The 20,688-nt window shown below is 39.4% G+C and overlaps 1 protein-coding gene across 2 annotated transcripts in view; it reads right to left on the bottom strand.

The window, feature by feature from the left end:
• The window catches only part of TDP1 (tyrosyl-DNA phosphodiesterase 1), an 89,646-nt gene that overhangs the window by 61,783 nt on the left and 7,175 nt on the right, over positions 1-20,688 (bottom strand). Inside the window, exons 4-13 of one of the 2 annotated variants that reach the window (XM_087725393.1) lie at positions 18,599-18,695; positions 15,944-15,978; positions 10,537-10,629; positions 7,528-7,698; positions 7,053-7,131; positions 4,731-4,913; positions 4,049-4,097; positions 3,895-3,961; positions 2,730-2,837; positions 1,982-2,078 (exon numbers count right to left, since the gene is read on the bottom strand). In XM_087725393.1, the coding sequence (XP_087581519.1) occupies positions 1,982-2,078; positions 2,730-2,837; positions 3,895-3,961; positions 4,049-4,097; positions 4,731-4,913; positions 7,053-7,131; positions 7,528-7,698; positions 10,537-10,629; positions 15,944-15,978; positions 18,599-18,695 (979 nt within the window). Of the gene's footprint in view, positions 1-1,975; positions 2,079-2,729; positions 2,838-3,894; positions 3,962-4,048; positions 4,098-4,730; positions 4,914-7,052; positions 7,132-7,527; positions 7,699-10,536; positions 10,630-15,943; positions 15,979-18,598; positions 18,696-20,688 lie in introns of both variants that reach the window. The other variant, XM_087725387.1, reaches the window with a different exon arrangement.

Below are 20,688 nucleotides of genomic sequence, written 5' to 3'. Positions count from 1 at the left end.
TGTAGCACCCTACGCCCAAATGATGCCTATGCAGATGCAAACACATCCAATCTATTATGCTTAATAAAAGGTGAAGGGGAAACCCACGTCGCAGCTCTACAAACATCTCCAACTGGGGCCTGAGTGTTCCATGCGGCTGTGGTGGCTGCACTCCTAGTCGAATGAGCTGTTATGCCCTGAGGTACCGGTTTGCCTCTCGCCTCATAAGCCATGGTAATACAAGCTCGCAACCAGCGTCCAATAGTAGAGGAGGACACCCGTGACCCCTTGGCAGAAGGCTGGAAAGAAACAAACAACGCCTCTGTTTTCCTGGAGGGTGCCATTCTCTTTATGTAAATACGGAGGGCTCTCTGCACCTCCACAGGAGCGCCCACTTCTGGAACCTGTAATGCCTGGGAGAAATCAGGCTCCATATTATAGAACGGTCTGTCATTCCCACCTGGGGTAGGGAAAGTACCTGGCTTGGCCCACTGTTTCTGGATGACATCCAGAAACAGTTTCAGTACAGGGATATCCTCTTTCCGCACCGTGGGTTCTACAGAGAAACACTTTTTCTTTGGCGCTGCCTTAGAAATCGAAGCCTCAATCCCAGTCTCCTTCGCCTTCTCTTTGTCCTCCTCTGTCTCAGCGGCTGCAGTGCTCCTGGCTTTAAATAGCAAGGAACAGAACAAATTAGGAGGAAACAAACCGGCAAAGGCAGGGGAATCCGGTGCCAAACCTTCATCATCATAAAGCTCCATCTCCTTTTGTTCCTCCTCTTCCTGGAGTGAAACCTCACTCCTCAGCGAAGGAGAGACCTCTCTCTGTGTTCTGTCTGGGCGAACCTCCAGGAGGATCCAACCCACAGAATTCACTATCCTAACACAAGCAGGTGGGAAAGAACTTGTGAGCCAAGTTCAAACACCTTCCTTCTGCTAATAACGTTAAAGATAAGCGAAAGAAATCAATGAAAAACTATTCTGAGAAAGAAACCAATTTTCACTCACAGCAAAAAAAATTACATCTCTTTTCGGGCAAGATTGAGTCGGAATTGGATATCAGCAGGGAAAGCTGGAGGCGTGGCTTCAATTCTGACTCAGTCTCTTGGGCAAAAAAGGATTGAACAAACCATTCCTGGAGAACCAATTCCTACGCCATCAGCTGGATAATATATTTATTCAATCCAGGAACTGAAAAGGTTGAAGAAGGAATAAGCAACCTGCCTTATTTAGAATATGTTAACACAGTTTGTAATATTCACTACCATTATAGCCTGTATCAAGGAATTCTGAGAATTATAACCAAAATCTTTGGTAAGCATCAAATTGTTGGTTGGGATTGTATAAGCTTCCATAAGATAAATATAAAGGTTCATTTCCATGATAACAGTTAATGACATTTCCCAAGAGAAGACATAGAGACAGCACAGTACTGGATGGAATATTTGCTACTGGATAAGAAGATGCAACTGGGAATATTTTCGCATCTGGAGCATCCCCTGTTGTGTAATCAATTTGCAAGCAAATTTCTGCAGCACTTCATTTTATCATTTTTGCTTCATCCATCTTTGTCTTTTCAAATAAAAGGCTGAAAGCTTGGGTCTGTAATGACACCACTGGACATTTGATTACAGCCCTCAAAGCATCCATAATTTATTTTTAAGATTGAAGTATAGTCACTGTCCAGAAAAAAATTATCATGCTGAATAAACGATCAAGAGCGATTAGATGACTGGGAGAATTGAACAAATTGGTGAATCGGTTAAGTCTTCTTTTCTGGCATTAAAGTATAATGTAGTTTTGCAATTTAATACACCCATTAAATGAGCCTACATAACTAATAGTTTTCTTTGGAACTGAGTTACACATAGAAAAATACTTTTCTTTTTACTTTTTTATGCAAATACATTTCTGACTTTCTTGAGCAGTGGATAAAAAAAGCAAATTGGCTCTATTTGCATTCATTGCAACCTGGTGTAGGATTAAAATGAACTTACAAACTGTGAAGGCAGGAACAGAACTCCTAGTTCATATGATCGGATCATCAGCTGGGTGCCATTTTTCTCAAAAGCTCCCCAAGCAGCCTTGGAAAGATTGGCACTAAACAGGCATAAACAAAAAAGAGAAGAAAAGAGTTCTGTTTGTGCACAGAATGCAAGAATTTGGAGAGGACAAAATAGGGGAAAAAACCATATAGGCAGTCCTTGACAAGACCATTTGTTCAGAATTGAACGACAGGACTCACAACCTGTGCCTGAAATTACGCCTATTGTAGCAGTCATGTGATCAAAATTTACTTGCATTTACGACCATAAGGATGCTTTAACTCTCTCCATAACAGTGGCGTTCCTTGATGGAGGCTGGGGTAGAACTAGAGGCTGGGACCTTCAGCAGCTGCCACCTCTATTTCAGTCTCAGTGCAGCCTCTATTGAGTAATCATATCATGGCCAGCTACCTCAGTGCAAATCCCCAGCCCCCCTCCACATTCTGGAGTCTCTGCTGTGCCCAATTGATCTTCACCATATTATCCCCATTGCTGACAAGATGCACCCAGTTGCTGGCTGTTGCTGCCAGCTCTTCTCCCCAGGCCTCTTCCACTGTTGTCCAAACTGTGCCGGACATCCTTGTGCCAGATGCCAAGGGAAATTGTGGCTGCTAAGTCACATGACATCTTGCTTTATCACTGCATGGCTCAGTGATGAAAATTCCAGTCCCAATTATAAGCGGAGGATTATCTGTAAAAGACTTACCTTGTCACTAGAAACCATGCAATCTTCTGGAAATCCAGGGATGCTCTCATGTAAGTTTTAATATGTGGCATTGCATGACTACGACCTGAAGTTTCAGCTGACCATTTGCTTGGGTTAAAACAAAAGAAAGGAATTTTTCAGATTAAACCCAAGATACGTTTTTAGATTCTAATTCCTAGGATGCAAAATCCATAGCCAGAGGTATTTTATTCCTCCTTTTTAAATAACTGAACATTACTTGAAATATTTGAGTTTGGTGACTTCAAGGTATAACGGTTAATAGCTTCTATCCACCCCAACTAAAAAGGTTCACTCCTGATGGCAAGGGATGATGGGAAACATAACTGAACACATTTGAAGAATCTGGTTGATTTCAGGTACACAGTTGTAGTAAATTAATACAAATAAAAATCCCAACAGTTGATAGAAAAGACAAGATATCGTTTGGATCAACTGCCTGCCACCTGACAACGCTCCAGTGCTCCAAGTAGCACTAGCACTTAGACTTATATACACTTCACAGGGCTTTACAGCCCCCTTTAAGCTGTTTACAGAGTCAGCATATTGCCCCCAACAATCTGGGTCTTCATTTTACCCACCTGGGAAGGATGGATGGCTGAGTCAACATTGAGCTAGTGAGAATAGAATTGCCGAACTGCAGCCAGCAGAAGTAGCTTGCAGTACTGCATTCTAACCACTGCGCTACCGTGGCTCATAAGTATATTGCGATTTAAACTCTGAGAGGAACTATTCCACTCAGCATGGAATAGAACCAGTTTGGGGAAGGCTGATTTAGATATCCTTACCAATCACATGCAAAGATCCAATCTACAACAATTTCAGTAATTATATTAATAGAAAGGATTAAATAGAAACACGGAAAACATTGTACTCATGTTTGAAATATGAGATGTCAAGTGTTGTTTTTGGAAAATCAATTGATTGGCATATAATTAAGCTTTTTTAAAAGGTTATTACAATACACCTGAAAGTCAATTTATATAATCTCTGTTTGGATTTTTATGATGAACATTCTAAGACACATCTAATACTAATATTTTTCTAAAATATTTTAGAAATATAAGACACAGTAAGTGTTAGTTTTTAAGGTTTGATTGCATCTTTATTTTAAAACACTAACCATAAAGACAGCATTTTTACTTACTGGAAATAAGAGTGTAGCCAAAGCTGCTTTTGTGCAGTTTGTATACTATATGGCAGAGAACCTCCAGCTGAAAAAGAAATAAAAGACTAATTTTTTAATTTTGACAGGTGATCTTACAAATGTATTATCACAGGCAGGAATATATATATCTTACCTGGATAACCTTCTAAACTCCGTCTCACATTTTCGACACTTGGATAAATCTAAACAAATAAAAGCAAATGTAATACCAGGTATTTATAACAAATGCGTTGTGCATGTTATACAATTTACCAATCATCAAAATACTGCCAAGTAACAGAGCATGAGTATATAACAGTCAAGTTTGATGCTGCTATTGGTTTGTCGAAAACTCATGTTATTTTTTCTGAGATTTTGCTACATTAAAAAAAAATCTAACAGAAACTAGCTTCTGGACAGACTTTTATGTTTATTCAAAGGATGACTAAGTCACACCTGCTTTGACAAAGATTTGTTGAATCAGATACACATTTTGAAATCTGAATACTTAAAAAAGCAAAGTAGAGATTTTGTGGAGATGAACAATGTATTTTCAGTAAGGATGAGCAACCAACAGACCCAGACTATATTCTTAATTTTGAAGGTGAAATAGCTGGTTTCTTTTTGCAGTGCCATTATTTGCTCTTCATACATTTATCTCTCCATAGCAACCATTCAGGAAGCTGGTTTCATATGTTAAGATTTCCTCCCAGTTTTAAGTGTAGAGAAGGGAACAAGAACCTCCATTTGAATCCCTGCCCTTCTAACACTATAAATACACAGACACTCTCTCACGCATGTCCAGACCCAAATGTATGTATCAAGCGGTCAATTACCAGATGGATAGGAATTTCATTTGGAGGAGTCTTCAATTTTTTTCCTAAACTCCCCAAACTTTCTCTAAATTCTGAACACAGCCATTTGGATTGATCAACTCCCATTGATCCAATACTTGAGAATTGTCCTATTATAGACCAAGAATCTTGATCAGGTATTTGTGTTGCATGTTCTTTCAGAAGCTGTTTGGGGAAAAAACCAGAAACAACACCAATAAAATGTTAACACTTTATCACCTTCAATTATTCAATTAAGTAGCAGATGAGACACTTTATGAAGACATTGCTCCTTAATTAGTTGCATATGTTCAATATTTTATCCAACACTGCAGACTAAAATTATTGCAGACATTTGTGCTGAAATCTTACTTTCCTGAATATTTTCCAGATACGTTTAGCTTTAAGTCTTATATTAGTGAGCCAGCATTGTGGCAGACGCAGGCTAACATATCCACTGTTATTAGTGGGAAAACCAGCATTCAATTTCTACATAAAACCAATTAAGTTTTCAGTCCCTTTGTAAACTGAAGGACAATGAATTGAAACCACCAATTGTTGCAGCAATCCAAATACACTTTTTTGGCATAAATTTGTGAATTACCTAACAATAACAACAACAATACAGGGCTGCCTAATTGGAACAATTCAAGATGATATGCAGTGTGTACAAAATATTTATGGTTGACTGACCATTATTTATTATCAAATTCTAACCTTGCCTGCAGAGACTGCAAAAGTAAGCCTAAATCTCTTATGAATTTGCTAATTAAATAATGTATAATGTAGGATACGTAATAATGCTGGGGAAAATGAAAGGAACAGAAAAAAAACAGCAGCAGAGTGGATGGATCCAATTATAGTGGTAATGGGCTCACTGTTGGGACACCTGAAGGGTCAGATAAAGGACAGATCATCCAATTTATTTATTTATCAAATTTGTATAGTCATCTATCAACCCAAAAGTGAACCACAAATATAAAACATCTAAAAATCTACAAATATAGAAACCGCTAAGTGCAAAAATGCAAACTGGTCACTGCAGCAATAGACCCATCTAAAAATATTTCTGGTTTCTTAGGAACCCCAGGCCTGATAATGTAAACAGGTCTTGAGGGCCTTCTGGAATATAAAAAAGGAAGCAGCTACCATATTTTTCGAAGTATAAGACACACCTTTTTCCCTAAAAAAAGAGGCTGAAAATCTGGGTGCGTTTTATACACTGAATACAGCATTTTTTGCCTCCTGAAACTCCGCCCCCTTCACCAAAATGGCTATGCATAGCCTGTAGGAGGCTTTCAGAGAGCTCCTGGGGGCTGGGGAGGGCAGAAATGAGCAATAAATGGCCCATTTTTTGCCCCCCCGCCCCCAGCAGCACTCTATAAGCCCCCTTTTTTTGACAAAAATCGAGCCTGTTTGTGAAAAATGGGCCAGTTTTTTGCTCGTTTTTGCCCCCCCCGCCCCCTAGGAACATTCTACAAGCCTCCTAAGGGCTATTCATACCCTTTTTTGAAAAAAAAAAACCAGGGCCATTTTCGTGAAAAACGGGCCGGTTTTGGGAGGTTTTCAGAGTGCAAAAACTTTTTAAAAAAATTTTCCTCTTTAAAACCTTGCTGCGTCTTATACTCCAGCGCATCTTATACTCCGAAAAATACGGTAATCCAATTTCAGGGGAAATCATGTTTCATGTATCTGTAGCATGCTATGAAGGTTTTTAAAGGTTAAAAACCAGCATCCTGAATTGCATTTGGAAGCAAAATGGAAACCAATGCAGTTTGCGGAGTAGGGTGTAACGTATTGTTCTAGGGATGCATATAACTGTTGGCAATTCTGCATTTTATACCAGATGAAGCTTTTCAATATTTTTGGAAAGCAGGTCACCAAGGATTTCACTGACTAAGTAAAACTATCTTTTGAATTTTCGTTCACCAGATTCTTACACTTTTGTTTTGCTTTTTATTTTTCTTTAAATCTATTGATTTTTTTGGTAAATTGAGAGTCCAAAATGCCTAACACTGAAACAAACAGGGTTTATGATCTTAACAGTTTTCAAATTCTGAAGGCTATTCTATTAGAAAAGCTGCTATAGCAACGAACTTTTCAACAATAACGAGTAACAAGAGTACCTCTTCATAAGATTACCTCTTCACCGCTCATATCCCCTCCTTGAGGGAGACGAGCGGTCTAGATGGGCAGTTTAGAAACATGAAATATAAATAAATAAATAATTTTACAAATATTTACTTGGAAATATTCCAATCTTTCATAGTTCTACAATTTTTTATCAGAAATGCAAGAAAGATGAAAGACATAAACATCTATTACCTTTCTCAGTTTAAGATGACCCCATTTTTCTTTTGCATCACCTTGGTATCGACCTGGAGTTGACCCAATAAGATATACCCTGCATAAAAATTAACCACACAAAGTTGTTTTCCCAAATTGCATCATAGTACATGTTATTACAGCATAATTATACAGCATATAATACAATTTTAAAAGTTGTTTTCCCAAACTGCATTACTGCTTATTAAAAAACCTAGACACATTTTCACAAAAAGCTTCTACACAGAGTCTAATTTAAATTACTAAACAAACAAACAAAATGCTTTTCAAAAGAAATAGTGACATTACTTTTAGTAACAAATTCACAAAAATGCATCTTCAATGCCATAATTCTACACAATTCTAGGAATTTTATAGTTTAAAAATTGCTTATATCGAAACACATTTTTATAACTATGATGAACATTGGAACTGTGAGAAATTATTTAATATAAGGATACATTGAATTATATACCTGGTCTCTGAAAGATCATGCTGCTTAATTATTTCAACCCACTCCATCAGACTAGCAGATTTATAAGATATCAAATAGCTGATTAGATCTGATTTAAAATGCGTATGAGATTCACCATCAGACTCAGGACTCCCGGGAGGCAATCTTGGATACAAAGGACTTAGCCATATTCTAAAATATTAAAAGGTAAAGCAGTAAAATTGCATTAACAAGCACATATTATATAGTTTAAAAAGAAGAAAAACTTACATTTACTTTGTGTTTTTTGCAAAGCAAAGTTAAACTCAGTTTTGACATCCTTCATATTCTATCAAACTTGAGTTATGAACACTTACTGTCCCTTGAAATCATACAGTTAGACCTTGATTTACAACCAGTCATTTGAGGTCCATTAGAAGTTACAATGGCTGCAGAAAGAGTGTTTTATGGCCTGTAAAGTCCTTCTGGTCATTGTAAAAAGTCCTTCTGCCTCCCTCTCACATCATGTGATTCCCCCTCCCATCTCATGTGATAACAATCTGGGTGATGTCAGCCTCTGCTTCCCTACTTGCTTTCGGCTGTCACTGAAACGGGGAGGGGGAGGCATGGTATTTGGGAGGGGAAGTTTAAGTACAGGAGTGATTGTAAGAAAAGGGAGTTTTGTTCTCACCATCTACTGAGCATGCTGCAGATAGTGGATTTGCCCGCTAAGGCCAACTGTCCTGCGTACCAGCCTGATGATGCTTTTCAAAGATGGAACCCACATGACACCTGAGGGGTGTGCGGATTGGACTATGGGATGAGGTTACCAGGGGGAGGGAGTTTGGCTCACGTATTGATATCTATGATTACGCGCGCTTTTGCCTCAGTTCTTGCTTTGCTTAGCTGCTATTTACTCATAACCAGTAAAAGTACTCTTAATTCTGCAAAATGGAGTTGAGTGGTTTCTTTCTTGGTTACTGAGGGAGGCTGCCCTGACAAGTGATTAGCAATCTATTTGCACTTTTGAACAATTGCCAATGCCCCATGATCAGGTGATTGCCATTTGCAATCTTCTCTGATAGCTTCCCCAGAAAGTCTGTGGGAAAGCCAGTACGGATGGTTGCTAGCTGCTGCCACTGCCAAGAGGACTTCTCATCTCTGTGGGCTGGCTGAAATTGCTGCCTGCTGAGGGGAATTGAACTCTGTCAATGGGATAAAAAAATGAAGCTCAGATCCTGATGTTTGAAGCTCTGTTCCTCCACCTCACCAAAGTTGTTTCCTTCCACATGTAGAGAAAAACTGACATCGTCCCACAGTGCAAAATCAGAGCTCAAATCTGCACCCCACAGGAAGAGCTCCCTTCAATGTACAGAAGAAAGCTGACATCCTTAGGGGGGCAGCTCTTTCAGCCAGCCCCTAGGTACAAGAGGGAACTGAAATCCAAGGACAATTTTCAGCTCCTGAGCAGAGTAGCAGCACAGTAAGGTAAGGAGTGTAGGGTAGGGAAGGTAGGTGAGGGAAACCGGTTTCTTCACTCAGGAGCTAAAAATCCTGTATTGGTTTTCAGTTCCTGAGTGGAATCTCCCAGGGAGTTCCCCTCCCATCCTGTGCTCTTTATTTGGGACTCCATCTGTTTAACAATCTGTGTGTGTCTGCTATCAACCACAACTGGGAGTGCCTGGATTGCACTCAATGAGCAAACCAGTCATGTGGCCAGTCATGTGACAGTCTGCTTAACGCTCATTTTGCTCAGCGACCAAGATTCCAGCCCTGACAGTGATAGTTAAGTGAAGGCTGCCTATATTGTAAAAAAAAAAGGGTGGAGTATAAATATTCAGACACTTTAACATATTAGTCAGTATTTCTTTATTTCCTTCAGTTATATAGAAAGGAAATGGCTTCTGTTAATGGATCCCCAACCTATTTGCAAATATATCTGGGCCTGTTATAAAACCTTTCCCACCATGTGCTATTGCTATTGCTATGTTGACTATTCTATCACTGCGTGGAAAAAGGAAGTCTCTAAGTGTGTTGCTCCCATGTACTTTAAGCATTAATGAGGTAGAATAAGGAGGGAATGAAGATTCACAAAAAACTAGGTTTCCTCCAACCCGTAGTACCACTAAACAGAGCATGCCAAGAGTAGTAAGGTACATAATAATTTTTAAAGTTTCCTCATTCATAATTTATCTATGTAGCAAGGAAAGACAGACATGCAGAGACATAGAGGTTCAGGGCAGTCTGACCAAAGCAACTTTCATTAAGTCAATCTTAGGATATTAAAGCAACAACCCTGACATATTATTTATACTGATGAATGAAAGGTCATGTAGATGGCCAAATACCTATTATGTAGAAAATAACCAAATATTTTCTGTAATTTCCTCTCTAAAAGCAAACATTCTATATTCAGGAAATACTCTTTATCCTGAATAAAAAGGTTCTTTTTAGCAAAGCACTACTTTCTCAGTTGTAGACATCAATTATAAGAGAATATATTCACAGCAACCCCCCCCTCCGGAAATTATGCAATAATTTAATTAAATTCACTACAATTTCAGAAGTCCTCCATATGATGCAAGACCATTTATTTTGAAATGCTTCTTTCGGGTGAACAGTATTAACTATTGCTTATTATTCTTTAGTTGATAAAAAAATAGGATTTATTACAGATACTGCTTTTTAAATCTGCATGATCAGGAGATTTGCCGCTATATCAAATCAAATCAGTGAAATCCAATATGCTATTGCCTTTAAGATGTGAGAGTGGAAGCAAGACCAGCAAGACTCAGATGCACAACCACCCACAGTGAAAGTTCACTAGGTGACTTTGGGCCAGTTGCTCTCTTTCAGTTCAGTTATAGGATTGCTTCTGTGGGAAAAACGGGTAGAAGTGGCATTACATAGACCGTCTTGACCTCTGGAAGAAATAACTAATATATAAACAAGACTGTGTCCTCTACGAATAACCAACTCAATAATTGTTGTGAAGGCATTAACTGTGGCATGCAGTCATGGGCCAAAGTACCAAATTATAATTTTTCTTACCCTTGGGTTTTCTGGTACCAATCATCATCAATAAGATTGGATGTATGTATCACGACTCGAAGGCCTTCTTCATAATTCAACAACATCATTTTCCTGTAAAAATAATGTAAATATTCCCAAAATAATTACATATCAAATACTATAAGAATTTTAAAAGACCAAGGCCAAAAATGAAGAGCACATAAATCCATTTGAGTCGCTAAAATTTCCTTTAAGAGTGATATTTCCTAAATGTAGATCTATTCCAATCTTGATTATCCAACTGATTGGCTGGACTATATGTCATTTTTATCAGCCCCATGTGTAGACCAGACCAAGAAGTAGACTACAGGGAAAGGAAAATTACTTTTATTAGACTATTGTAACAGAATCTTGCAAGTCCCAACCTCCCATTTATATTCCTGCAAAACTATGTCTTCCTTTCTTCATATTGTTTGTGCTTGAATTCTTTTTTATTTTGTTGCTCTATATTACATTAATATTTTTGGGACATCACCTTTATAGATGCTTCTATATAATATTGCTATCAGAAAGATTAGATTGGTAGGAACTCATGACAGATCTAAACATAAGGATAAGTGCCTAATATTTCTATAATGTATGGTTTACTAATCTTTTTCCTTTAGTGCATTTATCCTGTTATATTATTCAGAACTTCCAAATTTTGTACAAATTTTCTTCCTAATTACCAACCGCCATTATATCCAACAATCTGAGTATATTATAACATGTACGTCATTCACTGTGTTACATGGTCCATAGAAGGCTTACGCAACATTACATTACCATTTTAGTGCTCTTGCAGTATTCTGAATGGCTCTAAAATTAGGATTTTGTGACTCTTTGTTAATGACAAATATTGATTATTTGAGGAATCAATTACACATATACAAATTTCAGCAGTGATGGTTTGCAAATCCCGTTCCAACCGGTACAGTTAGAACGGGGCCAGCTGTGTCCTGATGGACGCGTGCAGCGCGTGCATGTGTCTTAGCGCCTCCGCAATGCTCCAGCTGCTCTGTGGAGCATTGCACAGGTACTGTACGCAGCATGAGCCTGCACGGAAGCGCAGAAGACTTTAAACACCGGTAAGGAGCTCGGGCAGATGGGTGGTCCCTCCGGAGCACCGTACCAGAACAGTATCTGGTGCTCCGGGTTTGCTCTGGTACGCCCGTACCGGGGCGTACCTCCTGCAACCCACCACTGAATTTCAGGGACTCTAATCTCTCCATTAAAAGATTTAAGCTTCCTAGAGACCAGGGCTTTCAAATAATCGACTACTGTATTGTCTATTAATTCTCCACTGTTATAATTCCATCATTTATTTTTAAAGATATTTTATAAAAGCATTTGTCATATTAAATAGCTAGTCTAATTTCAATGGTGTGCATTGAATAGATTTCATTTTAAAATGTAACCTGATATGTGATTGTTGCCACAATTTGAAATGTGATCCTGCTATGGCCACCTACTTAAAAAATTGCTAAGTAAATATAATAGTCACATGCTCTTTTTGTCAGCTTGTTTTTGTGAACACTTTAAAAAGTAATTGAATCACCATAGATTCTAAATAGAAAATGTCCCATATTTTGCCCTGATGTTTTCTTCCAAACAGGTTGCCTTAGAAACTGGCACCTGAGAATCAAAATATACTGAAATAAAAATATACCTAGTCATATAACTGACTCACTCTATGATTGCACATGGTTCTGCTAGTGTTATAAATATTTATAGTTTAGAAATTAAAGTAAAAACATCTTTAAAGTATGCTTCATATGCTGCAAAATACAGTGAACAGTAAAGCCTAAAATAACAATAAAACAATACTATCTGGGAAAATTGTTTTAGAAAATATTAATTACCAACTTGTTACAAAATATGCACAAATTTTATTTTAACAAGATCTAATTCTATCCTAATGCAACTCAAAAGGAGCTTTGCGTTTACATTTTTGAAACAGTACTTTGATTAATGGTTTAGAAAACCACCTTTGAAGGATAACTAAGTGGTGGTATTGGAGGTGGTTGATGTATTAAAGAAGATCCCACCTTCACCCCATTGTATACTGCTTCCTTCTGTTGATTTTTGCTCATTTTAATCTTAATATTTATCATTTTAATTACTGTTTAATGATTAATATTGTTGCTTTTATCTTATAATGAGCCCCTTTATAGTGAGATGGGTAGCGTAGACATTAAAAAAATAGAGTAGAGTAGAGTAGAGTAAAACAGAACAGAACAAAACAGAACAGAATAAACGTAGTATATACTAGTGCTATTTAACTAAAACAAATCAAACGTGGTCATTCAACCACGGCCAAATTTTTGTAATTTAAATATAGGCATACAGGGTGCAATTCCAGGTGCTGATTACTACCATTAAAGTCCTATATTGCATGGTACCATTTACAGGACTGTATCTCCTTAAGGACTGGTTTGAGTTATTTGTAAAAATAATAAAGGTGAGATACAAATAAATAAAATAAAAAATAAGGAGACATTGGGTGGAGTGAGCATGTACCTAACTCCCCCTTTTAAATGTTGCCATTTTATGGGGCCTAGGAAACATACCTTTCCTGTAGCAGCCCTGCCATATAGAACACTCTTTTCCCTTGAAATATGGAAGGCCCTCACCCTTTTAATGTTCTGAAGAGCACTTAAGACTTCGCTTTTCTCTAAGCCCTGGGATAGAATGTTTTTTCTTTTCTTTTAACAACCATGTAATCCCTTGCATTGGGGTGGAGTTGGGGCAACTGAATGGAGCTGAGCATTTACTGGCCAGATGACCTGCATTATGTCTATGTGGAGTTATTTTGTCTTTGCGCACAGACATAGAAATATCTGCCGCTACCTAGGATCGAACTCCAGGTTCCTGATTATGAGGTGAGAGCTCCACCTCTAGGCCACCATGTCACTTGGGATAGAATGAGATTAATGAGATGAAATTGTGGGATGCATGTGAAAGTTTAGCAATGGTGCCAGATTTTGATGTGTTTTAACTGCATCCCCATAGCCTTGGGATCAAAATTTGAGAACTTGGCAATTGGCCTGTATTTATGGTATGTATTTATGACAGTTGCACTCTCCCAGGGTTATGTAATCACTATTTGTAACCTTCCCAATGGCATTCAACAAGCAACGTCAATGGGGTAAGCCAGATTTAATGACCACAGAATTCATTTAACAACTGAAGTGAGATGTTTAACTGTGGCAAAAAAAAATCTTGTAAAATGGAGCAAAACTCACTTAACTACTGCCTTACTTAGCAAAGGAAATTTTGGGTTCAACTGTGGTTGTATGTCAAGAACCCTCTTATCTGTATAAACATTTTAAGCAAACAAAAAAGTAGACATGAATATCACTAGGCTTTAATTAATTAAAAGGAATTTGTTTGCTAAATTTAATCCCTCAAAACATATTTTGTTATAACAAACTCTTTATCTGGTGAATTTTTAAAAGAATCAGTCCTATCGTGTTCTATGCCTTTATAGAGCATTAAACAAAAAAGAAACACATTGGCCTGATTCACACATAATGCTAATGTAATGATTTTTTCTTCTTTTGGTATAGCATAATTTGAAAAGGCACAGAATGGGCTAGTATTGTGTGTAAACCAAACAATAAGAATACATTTGCAGAATGTGGCTGTTGCCATCCATGATTTAATTTGTCTTGCAAACAGAATTATAAGTAACTATGATTCCAGAAAAAGACACATACATACCTGCCATTATGGACTCCAAGGAACCTTTGCCTTTCAATATAAAGTATTGTGCAGGCCATTATGGATAACAAATAACTAGATTATCTAGCACCACTGTTTATATATTTTTAATATTCTAATATTTTATGTCTTTAATCTGAAATTATGGTTTATATGAACTATAATGCTCTATAATTCAGGGAATTTACAATATTAGAATAGCGCGGAAACTGTGCTACAAGAGCTTCAGTGGCACCATGGTGAGAATGCAGTACTATAGGCTTCTTCTCCTGATCACTGGCTGCCAGCAGTTTGGCAGTTCAGGTCTCACTGGCTCAAGATTGACTCGGTCTTCTATCCTTCCAAGGTCAGTAAAATGAAGATCCAGATTTTTGGGGGCAAGATGCTGAGGGTCAGAGAGTGTAAACTGCTTAGAGAGGACTATAAAGCACTGTGAAGTGGTATATAAGTTTAAGTGCTATTGCTACATTCGTGGATGTCAGAATATTGTTAGAAGTCATAGTGCCATATAGCGTAGTGTTGGCGAAAATGGGAGCAAGCACAGAAGAGCCAGAAGAGCAGCTGCCCAATGTGCAAGATGAGGAAGATGGTCTTCTGGTTTCCGGCACACGCATGTGCACCGGCTAGTTGGTTTCTAGTGTGCATGCACATGAAAAGACCAGCTGGACGGTGCACAGAAACTGGAAGATCATCTTCCTGGTGCGCACATGCTCTTCTGGTTTCTGGCACTCTCACGCACGTTAAGACAGCTGGCTGGTGTGCCAGAACCTGAAAGAGCAATAGGCGGCAGCTCGCATGCCTGAAGAGATGGCTCTGCATGCCACTTCTGGCACGTGTGCCATAGGTTTGCCATCACGGATGTAGAGAATATAAAATTGTGAATCCTAGTCAGTAATGTCTGTGGACCCATGTATAAAAACGACAGAATAGGTCTTACACACTTCACAAACTATTTGTAAAAAGTGCTTTGGATCTTGCAAAAGTGGATCGCCTCTCTGCTATTCATTAAAAGAAACGCATCTTTTTCTGGCTGAGAAGAAAACCCATTTTTTAAAATGAAACCTACTCATTAAAGTTCTTCTGATACACTTTGAAAGTATCCATGGTTGTAAGACCATGTATGTAACTATATGTACAAATATAAGTGGGGCTCGGGTGCATCTAACACAAAACACATCAAAATTAAAATGCATCTGATGGCAATGTATATAAGCCTGAAATATTTTATATAAATCATCAGTATAACTGACTCTGTATGTTCAACACTAAAACAGTTGAGATTATAAGCCCATCACCTTATAATAAAGTATTTTCCTTTCCAGCAGAAAAACCTTGCCATATATTGATAACACTCCAAACTAACCTTCAGAAGTAGTGTAGCTACTTCTGAGAATTCTGGAAGGGGAATGCTAAATGAATTAGGTTTATTAATTCAAAGAGCACTCTGATTACCCTAAAACAAATATTTTGTAAAGCAAGAGATAGAGAAAATAAATAGCGAGGAGAGGAAATTGGTAAAGGAAATTGGTAAGCCAAGGTAATTGGCATTTTATTTGTATTTTCTCAGAACCCAAACACAACAACATGATTCTAATTATTTCTATAATCACAGTGGCATTTATCAAAGTAATTACCATAAGATATTTCTATAGCAGACATTCAGCATTTATGATAAATTACTTACGTGTGGTGGGTTCCAAAGGCAATATCCAATTTTGCCTACAATAAGAACATTGTTTAAAAATATGCTTTTCAGTGTAGGGCACCTGTCATTATGTGGAAATAATACTAAAAATACTTTTTCTTTGCTTTATTTTGATGCACTCTGGTGGCTGCTGCATAAACTGCACAATAGACCTTTTAAAGCTAATACTACATGATACAATCTTCGATTCAAAATGTACATTATTTTGTACAATAAATTGTCACACATTCATTTTAAATTTCTCAGATTGTATCTCAACAACATTGTCATCTAGATGAGTTGAAGCTGCAATTTCCAATGTTCACAATAAACATAGTTATAATGACTGGGAATTTTGAGAATTACAGTCCTAATATAGACAAAAAATGCCAAGTTAGGAAAGGTTTAAGTTGAACATTATTTTATCTATATTCTGCCTTATTTTTTTTAGAAATAGCGCAAGGCAGAAAACGAGGGCAAAGGCTAAGTGGCTAAGATACTAAACTTGTTGATCAGAAAGGTTGGCAGTTCAAATTCCTAGTGCCGCGTAACGGAGCTCCCGTTACTTGACCCAGCTTCTGCCAACCTACCGTGTTTCCCTGAAAATAAGACAGGGTCTTATTTTCTTTTGACCCCCCCAAATGTTGCTTGGGCCTTATTATCGGGGGGGGCTTTTTAGTGGCTGGCTGCTCTTGCAAGCGAGCGCCTGAAGAGCCGGGCACAGCCTCAGGGGCAAATGGCTGTGTTGCACTGTTGCAGCAGCGCAACAAAGCCGCCATGAGGTGACCACGCTCATGAGCTGCCACCTGGCAACCCCCCTTTCTAGCCAGGTAGAGCGCCACTCATCGACCCAGTAATATCCCAAACACGCTGTGTGGCGCTGTGCCCGGCTGGAGAGGTTGCACAAGCATTTGTTCTGCCTCCAGCTCGCATGCCTCCCAGCCTCACCATGCCCTGGCCCAGCTCTCCCTGCAGGCCAGGCCAGGGCGCCAAGCTCCAAGCATAACCGGCTTCCAAACTCCAGAGATCTGGGACTATGCTCTATGGTTGTGGGCTAGCTGCGGGAAGACTCTCTGTCACATCAGTCTTCCATCAGCCAGCCCACAACCATAGAGCGTAGTCCCAGAGCGGCTGCTGCCGGAAGACTCAGCAGCGGATCTCCGGAGTTTGGAAGCCGGTTATGCTTGGAGCATGGTGGTGGCGGTGGCAGGGCTGCGGCAACAGCAGGGCCCCGGCGGCAGCGGGGCCCAAGAAGCACCCTGGCCCGGCCTTGCAGGGAGAGCTGGGCCAGGGCATGGTGAGGGTGGGAGGCACGGGAGCTGGAGGCAGAACAAGTGCTTGCGCAATCTCTCTTTCCAGTTGGAAAGGGGTGTTGCCAGGTGGCTGCTCGTGAGAGCAGCTGCCCAGCAACCCCCCGCTCCAGCTGGGCACAGCGCCACCCACCAACCTAACCAAAGGCATCAAGCAATGTGAGTGCCTTTGCCCGGCTCCTGCGGCTTTGCACCTTCGGGATATCGTTAGATTGGTGAGTGGCGCTCTGCCTGGCTCTGCCTGGCTGGAGGGGGGGGGGGTTGTCCAGGGTGTATATTTTTGCCCACAGGAAAAATATGGCATGGCCTTATTATCAGGACATGTCGTAATTTCGGGAAAACACGGTAGCAATTCAAAAGCTGGCCACATGACCATGGAGACGTCTTCGGACAGCGCTGGCTCTTTGGCTTTGAAACGGAGATGAGCACCATCCCCTAGAGTCGTGAACGACTAGCACATATGTGCGATGGGAACTTTTACCATTATCTTTAAGGCAGAAAACATACCTTTCTATACCGCTCTATGAGGTGAGTTGGGCTGAGAGTGTTACTGGCCCAAGGTCACCCAAGCAACTTTATTATGCAGGAAAAAAGAGATACAACATGAGATTGAGCATGAAAGATTAGGAAAAAGAACTCCTTCACTTTACTGGTGCCTTTCTATATTATATATATATATATATTGTGTGTGTGTGTGTGTGTGTGTGTGTGTGTGTGTGTGTGTGTGTGAGAGAGAGAGAGAGAGAGAGAGAGAGAGAGAGAGAGAGAGAGAGAGAGAGAGAGAGAGAGAGAGAGAATATCTTTTAGGAAACAGAAGCAATAAAAGTTTTACATGATCACATTAATACACAGGGGAAAAATTCAAAAGTTGAACATGAAAAAATGGGGGGAGGTTGAGCATGCTTGCTAGATGATGAATTTAGTATCAGGTTAGAGCACTACAGGTGGCCTCGATTTACAACAGTTCATTTAGTGACCATTCAAAGTTACCATGGCACTGAAAAAAAGATACTTCTGTTTTCCACAATTATAATCATTGCAGCATCCCCAAGGTCACATGATTAAAATTCAGACTTTAGCAACTGATTCGTATTGATGACGGAGTGTCCTTTTGTGACCTTCTGACAAGCAAAGTCATGGGGAAGCCAAATTCACTTAACCATGTTTCTAACTTAACTGTAATGATTCACTTAACAATGGTGGCAAGAAAAGTCATAAAATGGGGCAAAATTCACTTAAGAATTGTTTCACTTAGCAACTGAATTTTTGGACTCAATTGTAGTCATAATCATATACACTCCCTGTGTATACTTTTGGTAAATGTAGTGATAATAAAAGTGATTACCTGGCATAAACGAACATTTTTATAAGGGTGAGCATCTTCATGTAGCTCAGCCTTGGATTCTCGCTTCTCTCCATGGACTATTAATAAAGGTTTGTCCCTAAGTTTTTAAAAATATATTTAAAAAATATTTGTATAAGCCTCTAATTATTATTTATTTGAAACAGCTTAATTATCTTTAAAATATTTTGAGCAACATTCTCAAGGATAATTGTGAAATGTATTATTCACACTTTTTCCCCTTCCACCTTAAAAATGTAACCTGCATTCACAGCAGCATGGGAAGGTCAACCTTATCTTCCCACTTCCAAAAATACTAGCCTCTAACTTTGTATAATTATGTAGTTATTACTGGAAAGCAAATGCAAGCATGAAGAAAGCTCCTATGCACCGCAAGCACAAAATAAGGTAGAGTATCCTCCCTTTCCCACAAGGATTCTGAAAGAAATTTGCAACCAGACTTGAGTTTCTCCTTCCGTTTATGTTCATCCTGACCTTCATAAATGTGATGACTTAAGGAGGATAGCGCAATTCAGGACCACCCAATTTAAAGAAGATTGGTAGGAAAAATTAAAGGGAACAAAAATGAACAGAAGAATTTCCTTAGAGAATTCATGGGAAGCAGAGGTGGTATTCAGCCAGTTCTGAAGAACCGGTAGCGGAAATTTTGAGTAGTTCAGAGAACCAGCAAATAGGCTGCCCCTGCCCCCGCTGCCTCCCAGCTGATCTTCTTTTGTTGCCTTGAACAGGAAAACGGAGCTGGAAAGCAGTTTAGTAGGGTGGGAAGGGAATGAGGATTTTGCAGTAATCTTCCCACAAGAGTGGAGAAGGAATGGGGACTGGACCCTGCTTTTGTCCCGAAGATTAACACCATCTTCCACAGAGCGCAGGAAGTGATACTCCCTGACTTTTGCCCTCGTCCCAAGCACCAGAGGGAACTCACAAATTGGCACAAATTGGACGTACGGAGGGCTGTGCGTATTTACATCAGTCCAACGGCTCCTTTCCGTAAATCGGAGGCCTTATTTGTGTCATTCCAGCCGGCCTCCATGGGGAAGAAGGTCACATCCTCTACCATCGGACGCTGGCTCAGAGCGTGCATCAAGTTGTCTTACGAGATTCAGGCCAGACCGGTTCCCTCGCGCATAACAGCACACTCTACGAGGAGCGCTGCGACTTCGGCCGCCTGGGCTACGCAAGCGCCAATTGAAGAAATCTGCCGTGCTGCGATGTGGTCTGGTCCATCTCCATTTATACGCAACTATAGACTGGACACTTTCGCCTCCGCTGAGGTGTCCTTTGGGAGGAGAGTTCTACAGAGGGTCGTGGCAAGCATGTTCCCTGCCATGCCCACAAAGCCATGCCTACAGAACCCATAGTAAAAAAAAAATTGAATGCCACCACTGATGGGGAGGGAAAAGAGGTTGTCTTTTATATGCTTTACTCAACTGTATAAATAGACTGGAGAAACGTATTTCACAATGCACTGGGACTACATCTCCAGAATTTTCAACCGTATCTATCAGCCAATACTTGCTAAGATTTCTTATATCTGAATACCTGATGGGCAAGTAACAAGACAATCTCTGGATTATATCACAGTTAAATAAGGTAATTTGAACATGACACATAGGGTTATGAAAATAACACCTGCCCTTTTGTGCAGAAGACATAATCCAAGGAGCTTAAAAATCTCTAGTTCTAGAACAAAAACTCTTACACAGAGTAGAGACTACATATAAATGTTACCTTTCTACCAGAAAATATCAAAAACAGCTATTGCTTCAATGTGACTATTTTAAATTAATTCAGACCAAGTGGATATTATCCTTGTATTATCAATGAAGACAACGGATTATTTAACAGGAAACTATTTTTTAAATGCATTTGAAACATGTTATATTATTAAATAAAAATTATGCTAAGAATCAGTGGTGGGATTAAAAAAAAACTACTATTGGTTCTGTGGGTGTGGCTTGGTGGGTGTGGCATGGCTTGCTGGGCATGGCAGGGGAAGGATACTGTAAAATCTCCATTCCCCTGCCCTCACTCCAGGGGAAGGTTACTGCAAAATCCCCATTCCCTCCCGATCA

This window comes from Thamnophis sirtalis, unplaced genomic scaffold (assembly GCF_051295495.1).
Source record: "Thamnophis sirtalis isolate CommonGarterSnake01/CBP01778 unplaced genomic scaffold, rThaSir2_p1.2 scaffold_1, whole genome shotgun sequence".
Taxonomy (NCBI): domain Eukaryota; kingdom Metazoa; phylum Chordata; class Lepidosauria; order Squamata; family Natricidae; genus Thamnophis; species Thamnophis sirtalis.
The sequence above is the reverse complement of the archived record's forward strand: the minus strand, read 5'-3'. Positions and strand labels throughout refer to the sequence as shown.